We start from the raw sequence: 16,605 nt of genomic DNA, 5'->3' as shown, positions 1-16,605 counted from the left end.
CTATCCTATTAGAAAATAACATATATATCGATGCAGTGTAATTATATATTACTGTATCATCTAAGGAAGTTTATATCTGAACGAACATGCCCATAGGGGTATACTACTGGATCCATGAAATGCACAAAACCACAAGGCAATCTGAAGGCAGCAGGAGACAGCACCCCACCCAATCCAAAAAGTTAAAAAAGGTGACACGGTGGCACCCAATTACTGGCCTGAGAGAATAGACCTAAATTTCTGAGCTGAAAATGAGCTGGGCACCCAGTCACAAAATCATCCTCAAGGAGGCACCTGCACAGCGTTTTTCTTTTCTTACGAAGAAATCAACATGTAGGTAGGTGTTCGTGTGCTTGGTAAGAGTCAAGCTGGACCGAGGGTGGGAAGACTTTATTTTCACCTGATGCAATTAGTTGCTTTCGGAGTAACGCTGTGTAAATTCCTCGGGTATAGTTTGAAACGCGTGGTTTACACTTTTACTCGAGAGCAATGTGTAGGCAATTGTGGGTCGTTCAATCGGCCGTGATGAAACGAGCCACGCTTTAGCCTGAAAGCTGAACGTGTCTGTGAAACGGGAGGTGGGGGGTGGGGGTGTCGATATCGCTGGAGGAGACCTATTGGTACCTGTTAAGTATTGTATGTTACGCCCGCTTAGTTATCATATTCACAGAAAAATTATCGGTACTTTTCAAAATAGTACTTCGTGCCTTTAATGAAGGAAGGTCACTAACCGAAGCGCTCGGTGCAAAGGAAATACTAATTGTTAAGAGCACTCAGCAGCTTAGCGCCGCTTCAGCAGCAAACAAGGTTTTTGAGGAGGCGCTTTTAGCGCGATGCCTTGGTGCCTTTAATTTTCCCGAAAACTCTCGCCGCATCACCTTGGTTTGCTTGGGGTGCCGCCCATTGTAGACCCTCCTTTCCTCTCCGCCTCCCAACAGGGGACGGGCAGGAAGGCGGTGCGGTGGAGCAGCCATTTTGTGGCGCTGCTCGGTCGCTGGCGCCGGGCTCGGCGGCGAGTTGGTTTCATTCTCTAACCCTTTTTCCTCTCCCGTACAGGCTCCTCGGTAAGAACACGGAACTCTCCTGCCTCACTGAGGAGCGGGAGGGGAGACCGGGCTTACCCACCCCGGCTGCAAGCGAAACATGGCGCTCTTTCACTGCGGCTGCACAAAGGCTGCGGCGCGGAGGGGGCGGGAATTAGGCCTGAGGGAAATTCCAGAGCCTCTTTACCTCCTAAGTCTTAGCTCCATAATGTGGGCTCATCGGTACGATTTGTTCGGAGGACGTGTAACGTTCCCCATGGTATATTAGTCTTGGCGTGCAGGTTTGTGTCGTTTCTGTGAATGGCTGAGCTGGCTCCGGGCAGTGAAAAACTGCCTATGGGCCTCGTCGTCTTGTAACCCCGTTTCTTTTGGGGTAGGTGAGTATTAGTGCTCTTACCGTAAATTGGCTGCGGGAAGCCAGGCTTTTCCGGGGCCGCCTCGGGCCTAATTTGATGTCGCTGGTCGGCCGGCCAAGGAAAAGTGCAAGCGCCCTCGTTAAAAGGGAGGGAAGCGAAGTGAGGCTGTTTTGGATTTTAAGCCAAGATGGCCTTGGCTGCGGAAAATGCTGCAACGATCACAGCTACTGCAATACATCTGCTTTCTGGGTTGAATAAAATTGCTCTCTTGCGCATATTCGTTAGTGATACTTGGCTTAATCTAAAAATGCTAATGTAATTAATTCTTGATCTTTTCGGAGTGATAACGAGTGTCATTTTATACAAGTTCCGGTATTGGTGTGTATTTGTTTTTGTTTTCTGTTTTAATCGTGAATGGTCTTAAGGCATGCATTGACTGCACCTTTTCATTCCGTAAATGCGAAATTTGAAACTGGTCCTTGGATGCAAACAATTTTGTGATGTGATAACATGAAAACAAATGTCAGTATTGGTTAAAGTGATTTAAAGGAAATATTTTCATAAGGCTTGGTAAATATGTTCAGCCTGGATGCTTTTTTAAAAAAAAAGTTATGTTGAAAAAGATATGACAAATCCATTAGTTCTGGAGAGATGAGAGTCAAAGTAATTATAGAATTTAGTCATGCTTTGAAATTTTGATAATATAGAGCTATATTGGATACTTTATTATGTTGACTTGTTTTTCATTTTGGACAATGGTAAAAATGCAAAAAAAATCCTAAGCAGAACCAATAATTGATGTGCATTCACTAGATACTTTAAAAAGTCAAAAGTCGCAGAAATTGAAATGTGTTGAAGTACAAATGGATAAAACAGCTTTATAAAAGTTTTCAGAAATAAGGTTTGGTATTTTGAGTTCGGTGAACTTGAATTGGAAAGCTTGTCTGTCATTTTGTCTTAATATTGACTTTTCAGCAGTGCGAATTAATTTATTTTTGTTTTCTTATTTCTGTTCTCTTCCCAGATGTTGGGTAAGCACATTAAGTCTGCAATTATATTGTCTAACCAAAGGATCCAAGAAAATGTTGAGAAGCTGTTTGTACTTTAGACTATTTCACTTTGTCATACTTTCACAAGTATCATAGTTTCATAGGACTTTGATGTGTACTTTCAAAATTCAGTTGTAGATGTTGGGAGTGAGATTTGTGAAAATAATTAGCCCAGTTATCAACATTGGAATGATGAAGATACAGACATTGCAAAAAGTTTCAGCATATTAGTCTCCCCCTCTACACACACACACACCACATTTTGATGGTTTAAATACATAGACATGCATGAAGTTTATACAAAACAGAAGCAAGGGGAAAACAGCATGTTGACAGGTTGTTTTTAGTAGAAATGTCAAGTAAACTGCAGCTTCTGGCATGTCTTATGGGCAACTTCTGACTGTTATATGAAAATGAAATGTGTAAAAAGTTCAAGATTTCCTAGTAAATGAAAGTACAATTTATGTCAATATATTCTTTCATAAACCAACATGAAAATTTAGCAGCCTTGTTTTAAAAAACAGTGAATATTCTGGTCAGTTTTACAGATTGGAGGTGTGGTTTTTTCCTTGCTAATATTTGAGGCTTTAATTTGAATTTGGTGGAAAGTATTAATCGTAATTATGTTATGCCAGCTTTAAACATTTTTGATATATTATTGGAATACAGGTCAATGAAAACTTCCTTTCTTTAATGCTTAAATACACTTGGTTAACAGCACTACCTGTTGAGGTATTCATGACATTTTTTTTCTGTTTATTGTTGGTTTAGTCTTCTTTCTTTAAGTAGGATATTATTTTAGATTTTGTAGTTACTGGTGCCAGATTACAGATTTGTAGTAAAGGAGGTATTCCTAAACTGCCAAAATGGACAACGTTGCTGAATGTTTGGTACTTTTTTGATTGTGGAATAATATTTTGGTCTACTCTGTTGAGAATGGAATTGCCCTGTTTCTAATTTGCATTGGGTTACACCATTTTTTTTAATAACTCTGAATTGATTAGTAATAGTTTCATAGCAGAATATGTGAATGGAAGGTTGATGTATGGTATTGAGGATTTAATCTGATTTCTGCAACTGTGGCACGATCTTAAAGGTATTAGAGGGGTTTTTCCTATATAATTGGATGAGAAATTCTAATTTTTCTTGATAGGGGAAAAATAATCATTTTTTTGAAACCAGTATTGGCAAATTATATATCTAATGAGCATATAAGCTTGAGAGATGGGTTTTTTAGTTTATTTTCATGTTTATGTTTGTACTTTGATATAAAATAAATACTAATTGCTGTTATTGTGAACTAGTGTGAGGGATAAATGAAAGTTTTAATTTGGACATGCTCACACTTGTGGTTTGCTATATGTTGGGAGTACTTTATCATGGTTTTGTCCCCAAGGTTTCTTTAATGCAGGACTGTTAACTGTAGCTATATGTTGCTTGCATTGATTCTTGCCTCCATTTATTCTTTATTGCAGTCTAAAAGTTGGTTTTAATTGGTTGCCCACAGGATTGACTTGACTTCTACTACTTGTTTAAGGAAAAAAGCCCATCTCTCCTTGCAGGTAAGATGCTCTCAAAATATATTTATGATTAATGAGCACAATTGGACAATTCAAGATTATTTTGCAGTGATTCTGAATATATGTGTTGATTTTAAACATTTCAGCCACCAAAACAGTACAGATTTTTTCTCCTTTATTTCCCAGTGTTTTTTATATATATATAAATATATATATATATATATATATACACACACACACACATTCAATGAGAGAGGTGGTAAAGTAAATAAAAATTTACTTTAAAGTAATAGATTTAGAACATTTCTTGAATATATGACAGAGTCTTTCTGGAGAATGCAATATTATGGTGCTTGTATATGTTGGTTGGTTATACTTTGAATATGAAGAGGCTGTTTATATACAATCATTCTGTTTTGTATTTTAAAGTAATAATTTTTATTTTTTTTACATTTTAAATTGTTCTAAATAGGCTCCCTATGACAAAAATATGTGGTTTTAAATATTAGAGCTTTATAAAATTGGTTTATCATAGTTCTCTTTATTTTTATTTTGCTCTATCTGAAATATAGAGTAGCTATCAAGATATAAAACATTACTACATGCCAGTAGCATGGTGAAGATACGAAAACTAGTAAAGGGCTTCATTATTGTACAAATTTTTTACTATCATTATGAAAACAGATAGAGTCATTGAGTTTTTTTTAAAGCTATATATGCCTCATATCTATTCAGTAAAACAGAGATGAGCACCTCCCCCTAGAGTCGGGAATCACTAGCACATATGTGCGAGGGAACCTTTACCTTTAATGTCTTTTAATACAAGTAGTCCTCAACCTACGACCACAACTGATCCAAACTTAGCTTTTCTAAGCAAGACAGTTGTTTTGCTAGTTTTACAGCCTTTCATGCCACAGGGAATAAATCACTGCAATTAGGTTAGTAACATGGTTGTTAAATGAATCTGGCTTCCCCATTGAGTGTGCTTGTAGAATGTGGAAAACGTTGACCACATCATCTTGAGATAATGCAACTGTCATAAATACATTCCATTTACCAAGAGTCTGAATTTTGGGTTATATGACCATGGAGATGCTGCAATGATAGTAAGTGTGAAAACTGGTCATAAAGTCATTATTTTCAGTGCCGTTTGGTCACTAAATAAATGATTGTAAGTTGTGAAATCCCAGTATTTTGAGCAAATTTATTAGACCGAATTATTTGATTAGAGAGATGTAGCTCAAAATTGTTTATGGTTGCAGAGAAAGTTTTGGATATAATTCTTTCAGTTAGTAATTACTTTCTTAGATGGTAATTGCATTTTGCTTAGTAATTGAAAATTATAGTAACTTATGTGTTATATTAAGCACATAAGTATTTAATACAAATAATGTATTTATATGGATATTGAAAAATCTCCAGCTTACCTACAGCCAAAACTTGTATTTGGAAATGTATTGTAGTGTTCTTACATATATTTTACGTATTTTCACAATAGTTGACCTGCTGTTATGACTTTTCTTATGTTTAACCTATCAGATGATGGCCTCAAAGAAAAGCAAATGTCTTTGGCTAGGTCTTCAAACCTGTAATTTGTTTAATAATCAGTATATCTCTTAAAATCTGAATAAAAACACCAGTAGAATTTGAATATTTGATTCATAATACCTGAATCTTTTGGAAAATGTGAATATTTATGTGGATTGTTAATGCAAAACAAACCTCTTAAGTCTTTATAATACAAGAAAAGGCTAAAGCAATTATATTGCCTAAAATACTGAGTAGGTCACTTGGTTTTGCCACTCAACTTACAAATTTATTCATGGTAGGTTCTACAGTCCAAAGGCATATATGTCTTAAGCATTTAAATACCTCTCTTTTATTCCTGGTTGATCAATAATGATCAATGTTACAGTAGATAATTTTCTAGTTTTCTACTAAATATTTGCTTTTGATATTAAATATTTTTAATATTGACAAATTGGACTGCTTCTATGTTTTAAATTTTTAAAGCATTAGGCATATTTACATGTGACCATTACATAGGAACTCAATTTTAAACTCATTCCTCCTTTATTATATATATTGGCCTTACAACTCAGATTTGTAGTTAAAGTTAACTAGTTTGTGTGGATTTTGAACTGTCTTCCATTTGAGTAACTTATATTTTTAGGATACAGTATTTCTCCCATTGAAACTTAAATGCATTTTTATTAATATCTGTTATGGTATTTGGAAGATTTTATTTACTTTCTTTAACAATATTCATCAATAGTGATTTTAATACATATAAAGAATTTGCTAGCAGGAAAAATAACTACATAAAATAACCTTTGTACATATTATTAAATATTATTACAAAACAATATTTAATTGTGTCTGGCTTTTCAGTTTGGGTGCCTATGACATGTTTGACATTCTGGTTAGTGGAAATTCATGTGAGCCCCCATCTGATGTCACTCTTTATAATCATATAGCTTTTATGTAGGAAAGCATGCAACCAATTCCAGAGCAGTTGTCAATTCCAATTTGATAATAATATGAAAAACTGATTACTATTTTGCCTACCCACCATATTGGTTTAAAAATTCAGGAGATGCAGGCTTGCCTCTAGACGTCGTTGGAGTATCATTTTGCATTTTGATTTGCATTAAAGAAAATGGCTTGAGAATTGAATAGAATACTTAATCATAGAAACTGACTAGGATCTGCATTCAGTGGTGGTAGCACACCCAACCAGGAATTTGACTAACTTTAAAAAAGGCTCACATGGGTCTGTGGTTTGATGATCTAGCCCAGGACTGTCAAACGCAGATCGGATGTGTCATACTGTGCCAGACCCATGCCCAGTTTATGAAGTGGGAAACAGTCCTGATACATCACATGACGCTGCCATAACAACACAAGGATGACACCCCTGATGTAGCCTGAAGAAAACCATAGTACAGGTTCAGATATGATGTAGCTTATGTTGTCAACGCAGTACAATACACCCCAAATAAAGAATGCTTCTGGCCTTCTGATTTGGCACAACCTTTTGTACATAATAAAAGGAAACCCAATTGTGTTGTATAAGGTGACACAAAAACTGCCTCTCCAATTTTTCCTTGTCATTAAGGTTTTTTTAATTATTACACATTTTTTCAGGTATGGGAGTACCGTGTTTCCAGGGTCTTGTTTTCTTTTGATCCCCCCAAATTTTGCTTGAGCCTTATTATCAGGGGGGTGTTATTGGTTTGGGATTGCCGGGTGGCTGCTCTCTTGTGAGCAGGTGTCCAAAGAGCCAGACACAGCCTCAGGGGCAAACAGCTGTGTTGCGCTGTTGCAGCAGCGCAACAAAGCTGCCATGTGGTAACCACACTCATGAGCAGCTGCCCGGCAACGCCCCTTTCCAGCCAGGCAGAGCGCCACTCACCGACCCAGTAATATCCCAAGGGCGCTAAGCCACATGCTGCTCTGTCCAGCTGGAAAGAGGTTGCGCGAGCACTTGTTCTGCCTCCAACTCGTGTGCCTACCTGCCTCACCATACCCAACTCCCTGCAGGGCTGGGCCAGGGCACTGGCGCTATGCTCCAAGCATAACCGGCTTCCAAACTCCGGAGATCCGCTGCTGAGTCTTCCGGCAGCGGCCGCTCTGGGACTACGCTCTATGGTTGTAGGCTGGCTGTGGGAAGACTCTCTTCCAACAGACAGCCCACAACCATAGAGCGTAGTCCCAGAGCGGCCACTGCTGGAAGACTCGGCAGCGGATCTCCAGAGTTTGGAAGCCGGTTATGCTCGGAGGATGGCAGCGGGGCGGTGGCGGCCTGGCCCAGCCCTGCAGGGAAAGTTGGGCATGGTGAGACACGTGAGCTGGAGGCAGAACAAGTACTCACACAACCTTTCTTTCCAGCCGGGCAGAGTGCCACGCGGCTTAGCGCCTTTGGAATATTACTGGGTTGGTGAGTGGTGCTCTGCCTGGCTGGAGGGGGAGTTGTCCAGGGGGCTTATTATTGGGGGAGGGCGTATATTTTTGTCCACAGGAAAAATATGGCATGGTCTTATTATCAGGACATGTAATTTCGGGGAAACACGGTATTAATCTCAATTTTAATAGCAGAATTTATGATGTTGCAAGTGATTGGATATCTACATGTTTTGCAGAATTTGTAGACCATCATAGTCTTACCATTCCCAATTTCAATATCTTCTCAGTGTGTCATATACAGGTAGTCCTTAACTTATGGCTGCAATTGAGCCCAAAATGTTGGTTGCTGTGAGACATTTGTTAAGTGAATTTTGCCCCAGTTTACGAACTTTCATGCCACAGTTGTTAAGTAAATCACTGCAGTTGTTAAGTTAGTAACATGTTTATTAAGTGACTATGACTTTATTGACTTGCTTGTCAGAAGGTCGCAAAAGGTCACATTAGGATATTGCAACCATCATAAATATAAGTCAGTTGCCAAGCATCTGAATTTTGATCATGTGATCATGGGGATGCTTCAACGGTTGTAAGTGTGAAAAACAGTCATAAGCCATTTTTTTGGTATGTTGAACTTTGAACATTCATTAAATGAACTTTTGTAAGTAGAGAATTACCTGTATTGATGAATACAATGGAGAGAGAGAGAGAGAGATGTAAATGCACACATATAATTTAAAGAAGAAACTAAATTTTGTTTTGAATATTCTAGCAACATGAACTTTTATTAGTTTCCTGTCTTATTTTATCTGTGTTATAAATTCTAAGGCATTGGTTGAGCTTTCATTCTTAGGACTATTAGTTTTTTTTGTTTCAAATTAATGTTCTCTGCAACCATAAGGAGACTTTAATTAAATAAGGAAGGGTTCCTCCCATTTTTATTTTTTGTCTCACTTTTCTGTCTATGTAAAATACAAGGCAAATTGTATCAATTGAATGTACAATATTAGAAATGCAAATTATAAAGCATGAAATAATTAAAAACAAGGCAAATTTAAAATCAAAACTCAGTCAAGTAAAAATTTGATGAAAGATGAGTTTTTATACAGTTCTTAAATTCTACGGTAATATGGCCTGAACAAATCTCCTTGGAGAATGTATTCTATAGCTAGGGAACTCCGTAGTAGAGGATTCTCTCTTGTGTATTCGATGGGTAAATTTTTGACAGTTTTGGAGGTGGACTTCCAAAAGATCCCTTTCTACTTAATTAAGTAAACAGGCAGGTAGATGGATAGAGGGAAAAGTAGTCCCCTTCATGAAAATGCTTTTAAAGATTGGGATTTTTGAAATGATGAATTCTAATAGCAGATTTTTTGAATCCCAGCATTCTTTTTAATGTTGTTTGGAAGAGGATTTCCATGTTAAACCATATGTTAAATAATAATTCTTGATAGTGTATTCATTCATAGATATACCTGATCTTTCATTATAGAAATATTTGTATCATTGCTACTTAGCAGAATCAGAGATGTTCATGGCTATATTTTAATACTGTTAGTAGCAGAAAGATCTAACATTGGTTTTATACAGACTGAGAAATAAGAATGAACTGTTGGTTTTGAGCCTATTCCTATAAAATGGAAGGTTCTATAGTGGCTAGAAATTCAAAAGTTTTTTGTCCAAATACAGTGTCAAAACTTCTAGTGTACACAAAGAAATTACTATAGGAGAGAAAAGGAAACTACCAAGGGATGAAGAGGGCCCATGAACAGGATGCAAAGATGCTAAGTGATTGGATATCTAGAATTGTGGTTTTAATGCCTGCTTATCTTTAAAAAACTTTTTGTTATAGTTTGGGCCTGAAATATAAACTTTGATTTATAATTTCTCCAGCCTGCTTTAAATGCAGTTTGTGGATTGGATTACGTAAAGTTCTGGTTTGATGCTTTCTTGGAGTGTTTTTCTTTTTTTGGTGCCAATTTTTGATTGGATTTAAGCTTTGTCACTTCATGTTGCAGTTTACATGAAAGACTTGTTATTATCTTGCTTTTATATTAGTCTGTGTAGAAAGTACCATGTAAATAGATGTAGAAAATAGAATTCTCATTCAAGATCTTGAGGTACATTAAAAAGTAATGATTTCTAGGTTAAACATGTGGTGTCATGAATAGTCTGACCTAGTCGTTGCTTTTCTCATCTGCAGGTGTGTGTATTTCAGCGCAGCATGGCTGTGGTCATCCGCTTACAAGGTCTCCCAATTGTGGCGGGGACTATGGACATTCGTCACTTCTTCTCTGGATTGACCATTCCTGATGGGGGCGTGCATATTGTAGGGGGTGAGATGGGTGAGGCTTTCATCGTCTTTGCCACTGATGAAGATGCAAGGCTTGGTATGATGCGCACAGGTGGTACCATTAAAGGGTCCAAAGTCACCCTGTTGCTGAGCAGTAAAACTGAAATGCAAAACATGATTGAACTCAGTCGTAGGCGTTTTGAAACAGCAAATCTAGATATACCGCCAGCAAATGCTAGCAGATCTGTTCCACCACCTAGTTCTGGAATAAGCAGTAGAGTGACTCTTTCTACTACAGTATCTAATTTTAACAGCCCTTCTCCTAGTGTTGTAACTGCAGCTACTTCAGTTCACGAAAGCAACAAAAACATACCAACATTTTCCACTGCTAGTATGGGAACTGCACCTCCCAATTTGGGTGTTACTTTTGGAAGCCCCACTTTTAGCTCTACTATATCTAGTACTGCATCGCCAATGAACACAGTTCCACCTCCACCAATACCTCCTATTCCAGCTTTACCATCATTGCCCCCAATGCCTTCTATTCCTCCCATACCTGTTCCTCCTCCTGTTCCTACATTGCCTCCTGTGCCTCCTGTCCCCCCAATACCTCCTGTGCCTCCTGTCCCACCTATAACATCTCTGCCTCCTTTATCAGGAATGCCTCCTATGAATCCCCCACCTGTTGCTCCTTTGCCTGCTGGAATGAATGGGTCTGGAACAGCAATGAATTTAAACAGTAACTTGAATCCAATGTTCATGAATCCTATAAATGCTATTCAGATCAATTCTCAAAGTAGTGTGAAACCTCTTCCTATCAATCCAGACGATTTGTATGTCAGTGTTCATGGAATGCCATTTTCAGCAACAGAGTCTGATGTCAAAGATTTTTTCCATGGACTCCGTGTGGATGCAGTACATATTCTGAAAGATCATGTGGGGCGCAATAATGGAAATGGACTAGTTAAGTTTTGCTCTCCTCAAGATACTTTTGAAGCCTTGAAAAGAAACAGGATGCTGATGATTCAGCGTTATGTCGAAGTTAGTCCGGCAACAGAGAGACAGTGGGTTTCTGCAGGAGGTCATATCACATTCAAGCAAACTATGGGTCCTTCTGGACAAAACCTTCCTCCTCAAAATCTCTCTATGTCCAAATCTCCTAATGGACAGAAAAGATCAAGATCCAGGTCTCCACATGATCAGGGTTTCTGCGTTTATTTGAAAGGTCTTCCCTTTGAATCTGAGAACAAACATGTAATTGATTTCTTTAAAAAACTAGATATTGTGGAAGACAGTATTTACATAGCTTATGGACCCAATGGGAAAGCACTTGGTGAAGGTTTTGTTGAATTCAGAAATGAAACTGACTATAAAGCAGCTTTGTGTCATCATAAGCAATACATAGGAAATCGTTTCATTCAAGTTCATCCCATAACTAAAAAAGCTATGTTAGAAAAAATAGATATGATACGGAAAAGACTACAGAATTTCAACTATGATCAGAGAGAAATTATGATAAATGCAGAAGGAGAGACCAGCCCATCTAAACTCTGTGCACACATATCTAATATCCCCTACAATATTACCAAAATGGAAATTCTTCAATTTCTTGAGGGGCTGGCAATAGAGGAGAGTTCCATACAGATACTTGTTGATACTAATGGACAAGGATTAGGACAAGCGCTGGTCCAATTCAAAACTGAAGAAGATGCTCGTAAGTCAGAGCGCCTACATCGAAAGAAACTGAATGGGAGAGATGTTGTGTTGAGAGTGATTTCTCTTGAAGAAATGAGAGAAATTGAGAGAAATCCTCCTTCTCAGGGGAAAAAATTGTTGAAAATGCCATTACAAGGGGGTGCAGCAATGCCAGGAGTACAGAATGCTGGTGGGGATGAGCATTCTTTCTTAAGTGGTAGTTCAAAAGATGCAAAGAGTGGTCCTCCTTTTCATTTTCCTGGCAATTTCAGTGGTTCTAATGTATTTGGTCCTCCTCTTCCACCACCAGGAATAGGAGGAGGTGGTTTTGGTGACTCCAGGCCAGGAATGCCTGCTATTGGAAACAGTGGCTTGCCTGTTCTGCCTGGTGCAGGTATTGATGTCCCAGGTTTTGGAGGTGGGCCTAGTAATTTAACAGGCCCCTCTGGTTTTGGAGGAGGTCCTCAGAATTTTGGGAATGGTCCTGGTAATTTAACTGGTCCTCCTAATTTTGGTAGTGGACCCCCAGGTCTTAATACTGGGCTTGGACATATGAGTGGACCTCCAGGGTTTGGACCTGGACCTGGACCTGGAAATATGCATATGACTGGGCCACCTGGGTTTGGAGCTGGGTCTGGTAAACCGGGGCCTACTGTCATTAAAGTTCAAAATATGCCCTTTACTGTATCAGTGGATGAAATTTTGGATTTTTTCTATGGTTATCAAGTAATTCCAGGTTCAGTGTGTTTAAAGTACAGTGAGAAAGGCATGCCTACAGGTGAAGCAATGGTTGCATTTGAATCTCGTGATGAAGCAATGGCAGCTGTTGTTGATCTGAATGACAGACCAATAGGCTCACGAAAGGTCAAGCTTGTTCTAGGTTAGTTGGAGTATAACATCCTTGTAGATTAGATATTAGTGCTGTGATTTATGCATTCAGACTGTTTTATAGTAGCTCCAGGTAGAAACTATAATTTGTTTAAACTTCAAATTTGTTTTGATAAAAATGAGAACACTGGTTTAACTGTTTACAGAACAATTGCTGAAAGAGAAAATATGCATCAGAGTAGATGTGCAGTTCTGCCAGTACAGATATATGGAAAAGGATTCTCATTAATAGAGAAGTTTTCTAATGCTTAATTGACCATGAAATATTCATCATGGAGTCCAGATTGGTTCCTTGAAAGTTAGGAAAGTTGAAGAAAATTGTCATGATGAAGTTAGTGATCTCTTAGTGGGTGCTATTGAAGCCATTGTAAAATAGAAGCTAGATATTCCTAGAGTTGGTTAAAAGCTGGCTGAATTTCTTTGTTTACACGAGTCAAAGATTTTTCTGTTTTTAAAGCATTACTTTGCAACTGAATAAAGTCAAAGTATACACAGATTGTTTATGTACTTGTTTTCAAAGATTCTTGGTTATATGGACAGTGAAATTACAGAGATAGGTGGTTTTCCTATATATGAACAGAACAATCCGTAAAATTCCAGCTTTTTTGTGGAATAATTTTAGTTATTATTGCAACTGATATAGAATATATTTGCCACAAGTGCAGGTACCCTTGTTGTCGTTCTTCATGTTTATTCACTGTATGATTAAAATGAATACGTGAAGGTGCCATGCAATGCCATAACTTGAAAAAAATTGTTTGATTAGATGGTTTTGTTAGGATTGTATGTTACAGTTGGAATAGGATGCTTATCATTTGGTTTTTGTACACTGTGTATGTTGTGTATCTTTTTGAATCACATTCTTATGAAATCTCTTGGTTTAAAACGTGAACATAAGGGACTGATGCGAAGTGTTAATGTTAGTAATCATTTGTGTTACTATTACTTCTTGAACTTTTGTGAATTATTACTATGGATCACTTAAGACATTAAAGCTTTGCAAACATATCCCAGTACATTTGAGTTCTTACAGTCTTTACAATGGCTTATATTTTCACTTTCAATCTCTATGTAGTGTTGTTTTTTTAAGTAGGATTTTCTTAGGAAAGAGAAAATACCATTATATAGACAAATCAAAGTAGAAATTTGGACTATTCATGATTAAGAGTTCAAAAATGGAAAGATTGAAATAAGTTGTTTGAAAAACCCTTTGAAAATCATTGTATTTTAAACAACTTAAAAGCTATTCTGTTCCTAGTTAAACAGTATCTTTTGAGTTGTGTATGATGGAACATTTGAAGTGCACAGCCTGTTTTGATATAGAAATGCAAGTGGCGACTGTTCTATTCACCCATTGTGTAAGATGGATGCAAAAGCCTATTGAATGCTACATCAGGAGAGGAATTTTGCAGTTCAGTAATTCTTTGAAAGACGGTGTGAAGGTGTTGCAATGAAGAGGTGGCTGCATTACAACTATTGTAATTCATGGATTTGAAATTGCTTTGACAGGAACTGAGATGGTGCACTCCTGAAAAAATGACATGATTGATTGTACTACACTGTTAAACTTACTAAGCCTCTTGTTAATAAAGCTGTCTTTCTGAAGATTTGAGCTATCTATTTTTAATTGTTTGGTGTACTTCAACAGCAAAGGCCAATAAAAATACAGAATTTGGGTTGGTGATCTGACTAGGAAATGAAAATTTCTTTTTATTTTGAAAATCGTTATTTAATGGGGGGAATCGTTTCTGTGAAGCAAAAAATCTCAGTTGAATCCAGATTAGCTGTTCCATAAATAAAGCCCCATTAGTTTATGGGTGAAAGGGAATGGAGAGACAGTTTCATTGATTTCCTGTTTTGCTGCAGCCTTGAGTATGGTCTCACATGTTGCTCTGGTAAGTTCCCATGTCTTCAAAGACAGATTTTTGGAAGACAAAGGAATCATTCAGAAATTGCCTCATTGTTTCTTTTCAGTACATGAGGGTCCAGCTCACTGAGAGGTTGAATCAAAAAGTTCCTCTCCATGAAGAAAAATACTTCAACTACTAATATAAAACTTTCATGAGCTGCAATTTTGTGTGTGAGCAGAGTGATATCTTTGGTTCCAGCTAGATATTTTAATGGAACAATTGATTAAGAAAATAATGTGTGACTTACTTGATACTTAAAATTGCATCTCAGCATTGCTTTTCACGGTGCGAATTGCAATTAAAGTGCTGAGTTTCTTATTTAACTATATGACTGTCATAGTATTTGAGATGAGATTATTAGCATACTTCTGCGTATTCTAGAACGGGTCACCAACCTTTTAGACCTCAGGGAGCACTAAATTCATAATTTTAAATCCTGCGGACCACTAATATAGTTTTTTAAAAAGATAAATAGTATTTAGTGCAATATAAAAATGCAAATAATTTTTCTGTGGACCACCAGTTGGTGGCCGCTGTTCTAGAAAATATTACAGAAGTGTGAGATTCTTATATATAATTATTTAATATTGCTTTGCAGATGGTGTTGGATATCTCATTACTTCAGTAGTTTTTAATATCTTAAAAATCATACACTAGTATGATTTCTATATATATATATACCCGAAGACCAGATAGAAGTGAAGAACAAACTGCAACATATGATTCTGTTTGTTAGGAGAGGAACCAGAGCTTTTCTTCACACATGCACAAGAACGTCCAGTTATGATTAACAAAGATTGAATCTTAATATAGTAATGTCTGATATCAGCCACAGAAAATTTCTTGTCTCCATAATGCAAGTTAAAGTGAATTTTGGAACCTGTGTTAAAGGTTCAGTAAGGTTAAAAGTGTCCTAGAAATTTGTGTAAGCTGGCAATGGGGAGTAGACCTTATTCTTTTCTTCACTAGTAACTTTTTGAGAAGCCATTTCTTTGAATCTTGAAAATGGTATGAGGATATTGTAAATAAAAATTAAACTTGCTGGAAATGGAAGAATTCACCTTCCAGAGATAGGTTCCTCTTGTGCTGGGATCCATTATAGGTCTAATTAGATTCAATAGATTTTTTCTGTAATTTTCATTGAAAAACATTAATTTGATTAAACATGGAACATTCTTAATTGAAGGATAGAATATCTTTTACATAAAAACAGAGCATCAGAAAATCAAACCCTTATAGAAGTGAGACATACCACATATCAGTATGCCAAGGATAATAATGATTAAACTTACTGTCACTTTGAAAATTGTTTTTAGCATATATTAGTTGAATAATAATGCTGCTCCTTGTTTTAATTTTACACATATTCGCTTTAAATTGATGGTTAAAGAGCAAGCATACTATAAAAGTGATATTTTTTGAATTGGAAATCTGATAATCTTAATAGTTGCAGCAATACCTTACTACAGAAATAGATAACTTGCTTTGAAATTGTTAGTGATAATTAAGAGTAAGCCTTGTTGGAAATAGTGAGATTGAATGAATTTACATAAAGAGGAGGTATTGGAAATTAGCTAATAGGGAACTATTATTAATTTACTTGCTAGGCCTCCCAACCTCCAAACCACTCTTACTTCCAATCAAAAACAAACGTATAAAAATACAGCTGACCAGAAAAACAAAAAACAAACCAAAACATAATAAAACAAAAAAGATACCACAATTCCCTATCCTGTATGCCTGGGAGAACAGCCAGATCTTCAGTAGTTATCTGAATGATATTACAATGAGATCACCCAAATGGGCATGGGGGGATATTATTCCATAGTGCAATACAGTATATTTTCCTTCAGAATGACATTCTTTAATTGACAGGATCCAGAGTACATTCAGCCTGCTGGATTGAATCAGACAGGCAAAGATAACTTGAAGACAAACTGTTCCTCAG

At 37.0% G+C, this 16,605-nt stretch overlaps 2 protein-coding genes across 4 annotated transcripts in view; both read left to right on the top strand.

Annotated features, from left to right (window-relative positions):
* The first annotated feature begins 944 nt into the window (after positions 1–944).
* The window catches only part of CPNE1 (copine 1), a 54,869-nt gene continuing 39,208 nt past the window's right edge, over positions 945–16,605 (top strand). The window contains exons 1-2 of one of the 3 annotated variants that reach the window (XM_014066618.2): positions 1,046–1,064; positions 3,956–4,010. The gene's annotated coding sequence lies outside the window, so the exon portion shown is untranslated. Of the gene's footprint in view, positions 1,065–3,921; positions 4,011–16,605 lie in introns of those variants that run through there. The other 2 variants (XM_014066619.2, XM_087720275.1) reach the window with 2 other exon arrangements.
* Positions 3,924–14,352, top strand: RBM12 (RNA binding motif protein 12). Its single transcript, XM_087720274.1, has 2 exons — positions 3,924–4,010; positions 10,075–14,352. Exon 2 carries the CDS (start codon positions 10,096–10,098, stop codon positions 12,742–12,744), a length of 2,649 nt encoding a protein of 882 aa, XP_087576400.1. The 5' UTR covers positions 3,924–4,010; positions 10,075–10,095; the 3' UTR covers positions 12,745–14,352.

Source organism: Thamnophis sirtalis, unplaced genomic scaffold (assembly GCF_051295495.1).
Source record: "Thamnophis sirtalis isolate CommonGarterSnake01/CBP01778 unplaced genomic scaffold, rThaSir2_p1.2 scaffold_7, whole genome shotgun sequence".
Lineage (NCBI taxonomy): Eukaryota > Metazoa > Chordata > Lepidosauria > Squamata > Natricidae > Thamnophis > Thamnophis sirtalis.
This window is presented reverse-complemented; position numbering and strand designations above follow the sequence as displayed.